Source organism: Gymnoscopelus braueri (genome assembly GCF_963280865.1).
Source record: "Gymnoscopelus braueri genome assembly, chromosome: 6".
NCBI classification, from domain to species: domain Eukaryota; kingdom Metazoa; phylum Chordata; class Actinopteri; order Myctophiformes; family Myctophidae; genus Gymnoscopelus; species Gymnoscopelus braueri.
The window spans coordinates 2,947,659-2,957,658 of NC_137607.1; the positions used below are offsets into that span (position 1 = coordinate 2,947,659).

General features: G+C 41.4%; 1 protein-coding gene across 1 annotated transcript in view; it reads right to left on the minus strand.

The window, feature by feature from the left end:
* The window catches only part of apc2 (APC regulator of WNT signaling pathway 2), a gene marked incomplete at both ends in the record, with an annotated part of 74,196 nt that overhangs the window by 58,692 nt on the left and 5,504 nt on the right, over window positions 1–10,000 (minus strand). Inside the window, 3 exons of the mRNA XM_080429920.1 lie at window positions 41–172; window positions 261–348; window positions 3,960–4,050. Of these exons, the coding sequence (XP_080286046.1) occupies window positions 41–172; window positions 261–348; window positions 3,960–4,050 (311 nt within the window). The remainder of the gene's footprint in view (window positions 1–40; window positions 173–260; window positions 349–3,959; window positions 4,051–10,000) is intronic.

Sequence of the window (10,000 nt, forward strand, 5' to 3'; positions counted from 1 at the left end):
ACACACACCACAGTGTGTGAGTCCAGCTCCTCCTCCTCACCTCTCCTTGTAGAGCTCGTCCAGGTGCTGCTCACTGATTGGTCCGTCTCCGCCGGAGCAGAACATGAACGCCGCCTTGGGCGGGGCTCCGTCCATGATGTGAGGAGACAAGATGGCCGCCGCATCCTGCATCCTGGAGGAGGGGCGTCTGGACGCCAAGGCCAGCCTCCCCTCCGCCTCCCCTCCCCCTCCTCCCCCTAGCCCCGCCCCCCCCGGGGAGCCCGCCTCCCCCCAGGCTGTCAGGGAGCCCACGGAGGTTGTGGGGCTGATACTTCAGCTCGTAGTAGTTGGTCAGGTCCATGTGCAGCTCTGAGGAGGAACCAGACAGGATGATGGTTAAAGGGATAGTTCACCCCCAAAATGACTTTTTTTCTCCTATGTATGAGTCACCCCATGGAGGATATGTTTTAGTTTTTGTCTCATTCCTAAAATAATAATTTGATGACCGGCAGCGGTTCCGGTAGGAGATACAAAGAGTCTCCTTTGTGTCTGGTCATCAAATTATTGTCTTAGGAATGAGACAAAAACTAAAACATATCCATGAATTCAAGTCTCCATGGGGTAACTAATCCATAGAAAAATATATTTTTTTGGGTGAACTATTCCTTTAAAGCTCGACTATGCAAATGAGTGTTGGTGTGTTGTTAAACAGACAGCCCTGTATCTCAGCAATGAACACCAACACTGGAACAAAAATACAGCCAAATACAGCCATATATATATATTTATATTTATATATATATATGCACATATTACTGCCATTTGTGTGTAGGCTATGGAGGGAAGAAAAGAGGAATATTTGTACAAATATTTTTGTCCACTTGAGAAATCTATAAAACATGATTTAAAAACATTCATTGTAGGCTAACTTTTTCAAAAATGGAAAAGTTAAATGTCATTTAAAAAAAAAGGATTCGTAAGAAATTGCTTTTAAACAAACTGTCAAAAATGTCCAAGCATTTACACCATAAAAAAATAACAACACAAAAATAATCTATCAGATATGGGACTTGTTAGCTTCAGGTATGTGCCTTGGCTTTCAGTGAGGTAGAGTGATGTTTAGTTGTTCATCAGTCATATATTGGCCTCATAGCATCATTACTGAAAAGAGGGGGGGGGGGGGGTCACTATTCGCCTAGTCATGTCTTTGACAGCATATACAAGCGTTCTGATAGGCAATAATGCACTGGTGAATCAGCAGTCTTAGATGCGTCGCATCAATTGATCGGCTTTTCAAATGGCCGAAATGTATATAGGGCTGAAGTGGTTTTGTAAGTTTTCAAATAATCGTGTAGTAAAAATAATGGAGTAAAAAGTACAATATTTGCCTCTGAGCTGTAGTGGAGTATAGAAGTAAAAGTACAGAAAATTGGAAATACTCCAGCAAAGTAAAAAATACCTCAAAATTGTACTTAAGTACAGTACTTGAGTACATGTACTTAGTTACTTTACACCACTGCAATTTGGCCAACATATGACTTATATAAGCGATGATGCTATGAGGCTAACGACACAGCTTCATCCAGGCAGGGGGAACGCATTAACGAACTGATTGTTGTTAATTGATGCCAATTGGCTGCATGGGAGTCATTTAAACATGCATTCAGGAGACTGGGACTTTAACGAGAAGCCTCTTGATTTGATTGGTTGTAATGGAACAGAGCCAATCGTATTATGATGATTGGATGTGTTCATGCATGTGTTCATGCTGATTGGCCCCTGGGGGGCCCCGCCCCCCTGCCTGGTGCATGTCGGCCCCTGATTGGCTGGCACTGAGCCAGGATCAAGTGTCCGGCACTTTGCAGCAGCGGTTCTCAAAGTGGGGTCCGCGGACCCCACTTTGAAAATAACATTTTAACAACATTTTAGATCTTATATGGGGGTCCCTGGCACGACATAGTTTCCGATGGGGGGGTCCGTGACCAAATGCGTATTAATTTGGGGGTCCTTGACATGAAAAGGTTTGAGAAGCATTGATATGCACCAGGAATCACTGTTTTTGAAATAGTATTAGGGACCAGTCGAAATTTACATAAGGGGGGGTATGGAGGAAAATAGGGGAGGGTCATGCCTTTCTAATTTTGGTCCAAGGGAGGGTCAGCTAATTTTACTTTGAATCCAAGGGAGGGTCATGCAATTTTGAATTGATAAAATAGTCCGTTTTTTATATACCTTTTTAGTACAGCAGAACAGTGGTCAATGACCCCTCTCCATTTCAAAGGATACAAAGAATTCAAATCAAGTAACACCTTGTCTATTTAGAATCAATGACGGTCGTTAACAAGCCATCAACGCACAGCGAGTGTGAACGACCCAGTCAAATCTATTCAGCGTCTTAACGATGGTGGTTGAACAATTAAGAAAAACTTCAACAGGCGTTATTGGAGAGATGCATTATAAATAGGCCTACTATAACTGGATATTCATAATCATTTGAAGTAATTCTGTGCATGTGATTAATGTGGATCTATATGGACAGTTGTGTATAGATGCCTAGCTCCACAAGTAAAACCAGAAGTATCAGGCCATAATTGATAGCCTAATTTGTTTTATGTAGGCAACAGTGTAGTTGTAGTCACTGTAGTTGATAATTAAAAGGGCAGAGTGACAAAAGTTTTAAACTACTGGTTACCAAATATTCTACTTTCTTCAATCTGACCAGGATTCAATGGGTTTCCCACATGTAAGATGAGAACACTATCCATTCTGCTACCACTACTACAGATACACTGTGCATTTAGCAAGACTGACTACACTACAGCAATGTTCTAATCAATGTGGAAAGCAAAACATTGGACATATCAGTTTTAAATGTCATGTTGTATTTGATGGGGAGGGTTAGGGGTGTCAAGAATTTCACAATACGATACATGATGTTGGGCATGATATCGATATGATATATTATTAATGTTCTTTTCTCATGTATCATCAACATTGGCCATCATCTTATAAACAACGTTATAAAGCAAGTTAGAAACAATTACAAAGTGCTTTGTACACACAAATAAATACATTTGTGCAAGCTTAATGGAGAAGTGAAGTTCTCACTAACTATAAACCCATTGTTTCAGAGGACAGATAGACACTAATATAACAAATATAATATAATATAAGACTGCATAACTATAAATTCCACAAACCTCATATTTTTGTCATCTGGACTTTACCAACCAAGTGCAGCCTAGTTATTTCCAACAGCTAAAAAACATCTATAATACCAGATACAGTATAATACAATCTTAGATTAGATGTAGGCCTATTTGAGAGTGCAGATGCATGTCACATTAACGAGCGTCAACGAGCATCAGCTGACACACAACACCTCCCCTCTGCAGTGCTTTAAACTGAAAGTGACTGACTGGAGTCTGTTTCATTTCTCTCCAAAATACCTTGAATATGATGGAGGACATGATTAATAATTACTATGATTATGATAAGCTTTACATTTCATATCATACAGTAAAAACTCCTAACTTTCACCGGCAAAAAAAAAGAAAGTGTTTTTTTTTGTATTAAAAAAACAATTAAAAAAATATTACGATACAGTATGACATCATGACAATACCTATCATCACATTTTAATACCACGATAGGCTATATCGTGACACAATATATCGTGACACTTCTAGGCGGGGAGGGTTACTCTTTTTTTTGTAATCACTTGGGGAGGGTCATTGATTTTTTCTTTTTGTCAAAGGGAGGGTCATGGCATTTTAGATCAGGGCACATACATTTCCTCCATGCCCCCCCTTATGTAAATTTCGACTGGTCCCTTATAGGTGAGAATCACACACACACACACACACACACACACACACACACACACACACACACACACACACACACACACACACACACACACACACACACACACACACACACACACACACACACACACACACACACACACACACACACACCTTTCAGTTGGTCCAGGACGTCGGTCCTCCCGGAGGAAGCGAGCGTTCCTGCTTCCTGTTCCAGTTTACTCTGCAACTGTTTTAACACCTCCTGATAGAGAGACATAGAGACACAGAGAGAGAGAGAGAGAGAGAGAGAGAGAGAGAGAGAGAGAGAGAGAGAGAGAGAGAGAGAGAGAGATGAGAGAGAGAGAGAGAGAGAGACAGAGAGACAGAGAGACAGAGAAAGGGCGAGGGACAGAGAAAGAGAGAGAGAGAAAGATAGAGAGAGAGAGAGAGAGAGAGAGAGACAGAGACAGAGACAGAGACAGAGACAGAGACAGAGACAGAGACAGAGAGAGAGAGAGAGAGAGAGAGAGAGAGAGAGAGAGAGAGAGAGAGAGAGACACAGAGAGAGACAGAGAGAGAGAGAGAGAGAGAGAGACAGAAACAGAGACAGAGACAGAGACAGAGAAAGAGAGAGAGAGAGAGAGAGAGAGAGAGAGAGAGAGAGAGAGAGAGAGAGACAGAGACAGAGACAGAGAGAGAGAGAGAGAGAGAGACAGAGACAGAAACAGAGACAGAGACAGAGACAGAGACAGAGACAGAGACAGAGAGAGAGACAGAGACAGAGACAGAGACAGAGACAGAGACAGAGACAGAAACAGAAACAGAACAGAGGACAGAGACAGAGACAGAGACAGAGAGAGAGACAGAGACAGAAACAGAGACAGAGACAGAGACAGAGACAGAGACAGAGACAGAGACAGAGACAGAGACAGAGAGAGAGACAGAGACAGAGACAGAGACAGAGAACAGAGACAGAGAGAGAGACAGAGACAGAGAACAGAGACAGAGAGACAGAGAGACAGAGAGACAGAGAGAGGGCGAGGGACAGAGAGAAAAATATAACATCACCTCAGACTCACATACAACCAAAATCAGTTTTGGAACATTTCATATGAGCATCACACATTATTATTATAATGTAGAATTCAATATTGAACATTATGTAAAACATACATGTAATACTTTATTTTTTATTTTTTACATCCACTTTTTATCCCCGCGATTTTGTAACCCTTATTTTTCACGCTCGGTGCCAATTTTCGAAGTGATGCTGGGCACTACACTCCCCTCACCAGCCTATAAGGGAGGCCAGGGCCGAGCTCATGCCTCCTTCAATGCATGAGAGCCAACTGACCTTCTTGTCACCTAACAGGGGGGAGTTTCCCTGGTTGGACGTAGCGCGTGGAAGGAACACGTTATTCCAACCAGTTCCTTTCCCCTCCATCAGGCGCCCTGGCTGACCAGGGGGAGGCGGTATAGTGACCAGGATTACTACATGTTTTTGTGAGGGTATTAACTACCCTAGGAGACACGGGGAGAACGTGCAAACTCCACACAGAGTAGACCCTTTCGCCAACCCCACCTAGGGTATGGGCGCTGATGACGCGGGGGCACGCCCCCAGCGCCCACAGCGTCCCCGGCGGGAATAGAACCCACGACCTTCTAGCTGTGAGGCGACAGCGCTACCGACTGTGCCACCGTGCCCTCCTCCTCCATACTTGTAATACTGACTATACATCTGATATATAATGGATTTAAATAGTCTTCATGTCGCGTTCTGACCCAGTCAAACTATAGCCTACGTTCCTCTCATCAGCACCACTCGCCTGATGAAATACACAACACGACGGACTTCCGGTAGCAGCCATGTCTGAGGCAGACGCGTAATCGTTTGCTCTCCCTCAATCAAGTTATAATTAAACTCCCCACTCGAAAAACTGTGATAAAAAAACTTTCGAATGTATAAGATATGAGTGGGGGTAAACCTAGGAAAAGTCAAAGGAATTTGAGACAGTGGGTAACTGAACAAACAGCTACTCCAAAAAAAACCCCGATGGAGCCAGTACAAGAACATGTGGATAATGGCGGCGCCCAAGCAGCTGGGGAACCCTCTGGACACGGTAACGAAATGGCCTCGCTTTCAAAAGATCTCCGCGACTTCAGAAGAGAAATACTGGCATCGATTTCTGAGCTTAAAGGGGACCTGAAAAAGGACTTTAAGGAGGAGATGTCGGCGCTAAAACAAGAAATCAACAGCAAGCTAACAACGGTGGGAGAGACGCTCCAGTCTCACGGTCAATCAATAGCCGAGGCAGAGCAACGCATTTCGGATGTGGAAGCAAGTGGCACCGTGTCCAAGGACGTGCTCCTGGGTCTGCTAAAAGAACAACGCAAGCTACGGAAAAGGTTATCGATTTGGAGGGCAGATCCCGGAGAAATAATTTAAGAATTTATTCAGTGGATGAAGATTCTGAGGGAGACTCGATGATCAAGTTTGTGGACAATTTGTTAACTACACAGCTTCCATTAAAAGACGTGCCTCTCCAGATCCAGCGCGCCCATAGATCTTTGGCAAAGAAGCCAGCACCTGGTGACAAAGCAAGGTCTATTATCGTGAACTTTCTGCAATTTGAGGTTAAGGAGGCTGTTCTACACCTGGCCTGGAAAAACAAGGTTCACGTTAATGCCAAGCAGTGCTTCTTTGATCATGACTACCCAAACGAGGTGATGGTTAAACGCAGATCTTATGGAGAAATTAGAAAAGTGCTCAAACAAAAGGGCATAGGATTCCAAACCCCATTCACAAAAATCCGTATTAAATGGAGCAACGGGGACACGGACATATGAAGACGCCAGGGCTGCTGCACAAGAGATGATCCAGAGGGGAATCCCAGTGACTGTTCCAACGGAGGACCCTGACGGTGACGTGGAAGGGGTCATACGGAGGGCGTTCACATGGCAACCAGCTGCGACTAGAAGCAAGTGAAGTGAAGATTTGGGAGTTTAAGCATAAAACTTCAGAGGTTACCCGTTCTTGGTAATATAAGTAAGGCAACATGTCCTTTGTTTTTCGTTTTTTTCTGATCACTGATTGAGTGGATTAGCATTTTCATTTAGTTTAGTTGGACTTTTCTAGTAGGAATGGAATGTGGGTGTGATTTTAGCATTCCACCACTAGGGAGGGCCCCAACCCCTTGGATGGGCTTTTACCCTCCTCCCTCCAACAGGGGATTTATCAGGTTCATAGACCTGTCACCCAAGGAAGCTTTGTGTTGTCATACATGTGTGTTTTTTGTTTCAATAAGGGGGATTCTGTTTTATTCTGATTTGTTTAATGTGAATCATATTCATGATGGTTACTATCTTATACGACATAGCACTGGAAATATTTGGTTGCATTTAACTACTGATATAATATGATAAATTTCATCTCTTTGAATGTCAATGGGCTTCTTAATCCGGTTAAACAGAGGAAAATTATCTCAAAATTAAAAAAAGAAAACATAGATGTAGCTTTCCTTCAGGAAACGCATATGACAGGGCTGGAACATGAAAAACTCAAAAGACAGGGATTTAAATATGTTTATGCATCTTCAAATGGTTCAAGACATACTAGAGGAGTAGCTATACTAATCTCTGGGAAAGTAATGTATGATCATATCTCAACTATCAAGGATAGAGAAGGGAGATTTGTAATGATCAGAGGAAGAATTGATGGAAATATGTTTACCTTTTATAATATATATATCCCCCCAAATTCAGATTCAGCCTTTTATATGCAAATATTTGACAGGATAGCAACAGAGGCGCAGGGGGTCCTTGTGTGTTCGGGAGATCTGAACATAACTTTGGGACCCCTCGACTCCTCAGGACGGAGACCAGCGCAATCTAATAGAATAACAAAAAAGATAAACTCAGTAATTTCAGAATTGGGACTGGTGGATGTCTGGAGACATATGAATCCATCACTTAGAAACTATACCCACTTTTCATCCCCACATTCGAGCTATAGTAGACTAGATTATCATTTATTATTTGGAACAGATATAAATAAGGTGCAAAAATGTCAAATTGGAACAATGGATCTTTCTGATCATTGCCCAGTGTATCTTTCCCTGGCTACAACAAATAGAAAAAGGAACACGCTTTGGAGGTTCAATCCAAGTATATTGAATGAACAGAGAATAGAACAGTTTACGAAGGATATAAAGGATTATCTAGAGATTAATGATAACGGTGAGGTGTCCCCACCAGTACTCTTGGACTGTTGTAAAGCGGTAATGAGGGGTAAGGTGATTGCATTAGCATCTTTTCTTAAAAGACAAAGAACAGAAAGACTCAATACATTACAAATAGAGCTGAAAAACCTTGAAACAAAACATAAAGACTCAATTGATCCTAGAATCAAGGTGGAATTAGCAACCAAGAGAAATCAAATTGACCAGTTATATAACCAAGAAATTCAGAAGAAAATGATGTATACTAAACAAAAATACTATGAAGGAGGGAGCAAATACACAAAATTATTGGCATATAAACTCAGAAAACAACAAGCAGATAATACAATATATAAAATAACAGATTCAAGTACTAAGGTTACACATCATGGATTAGAGGAAATAAAAAAATGTTTTACAGACTACTATAAAAAACTTTACTCTCAGCCTCATGTCGCCAATGATGAACAGATGCATAGCCTACTCAACTCACTAAATTTACCAACTCTCACAGCTGATCAAAACAAGAATTTAAAGTCACTAATATCAGAAGAAGAGATTTATTCGGCTATAGCCAGGTTGAAAGCTAATAAGTCACCGGGTACGGATGGATTTAGTTCAGAATGGTATAAAGCCCTGAAAGAGGTTTTGACACCTATTTTACAAAAGGCCTTCAACTGGGTCCTGACAAAAAATGAGATTCCAGCATCATGGAATGAAGCGATTATCTCAGTCATACCTAAGGGAGGTAAAGACAAATTAGATTGTGGAAATTATAGACCAATTAGTGTATTAAATGTGGATTATAAACTGTTCACATCAATTTTGGCTCGAAGACTTGAAAATATCATACCCGAAATTATTCATTTGGACCAAACAGGTTTTGTTTCATCCCGTCAAACTCATGATAATATTAGAAGATCCATTCATGTTATTAATCATATAAATCAGAATAAGATACCAGCTATGTTGATAAGTATTGATTCGTTTAAGGCATTTGATTCCGTCCGTTGGAAATTTTTGTTTAAAGTTATGGAAAAATTTGGATTTGACCAGGTGTTTATTAAGACAGTAGAGTCCCTTTACAGTAGACCATCAGCTAGATTGAAAATCAATGGTGAGCTCACAGACTCCTTCTTGTTGGAAAGGTCTTCTAGGCAGGGCTGTCCGATTTCGCCAGTATTATTCGCAATTTTTATTGAGCCTCTGGCACAATGGATTAGACAGAATAATTCGATTAAAGGTATATTAATGCCAGCAGGTGAACAAAAACTGGCTTTGTTCGCGGACGATATTTTGTTGTATCTTTCGTGCCCGACAGAGACCTTGCCTGCATTGATGTCTGTGCTGGGTGAATATGGGTCATATTCAGGGTACAAACTAAATGAACAAAAAACACAGGCTCTCTGCATGTATTACAATCCCCCTCAAGACCTTCGCTCTAGGTACAAAATTGGGTGGGACAAACAATCTGTGAAATATCTAGGCATTATACTACCAAAAGATTTATCCAAATTAGAAGAGTTAAATTATGACCCCCTCAGGAGGGACATATTAGCCGATATCAATAGATGGGATTTAATTCCATATTTAAATATAAGCTCTCGCATAGAATCTGTAAAAATGAATGTTTTACCAAGACTTTTGTATCTATTTCTATCAGTTCCTATTGGAAAACCAGAGCAGTACTTCTCTGAGTGGGATAAAGTTATCTCTAGATTCATTTGGGCGGGGAAAAAACCTAGAGTGAGGTTCAAGACATTACAATTATCAAAGGAAAAAGGGGGATTGGCCCTTCCATGTTTGAGGGACTACTACAGAGCAGCTCAAATCCGACCACTGATTGGATGGTGTAAGCCGAGTTATAGATCAAGATGGAAGGACATAGAAGGTTCGATGGGGAGGGGTCTACCTATTAACATGTTGGTAGGAGACCCATCCTTAGTTAAACACCTATCAGACCCTAAAAATTTGATGATAGCAGGTTCATTGAGG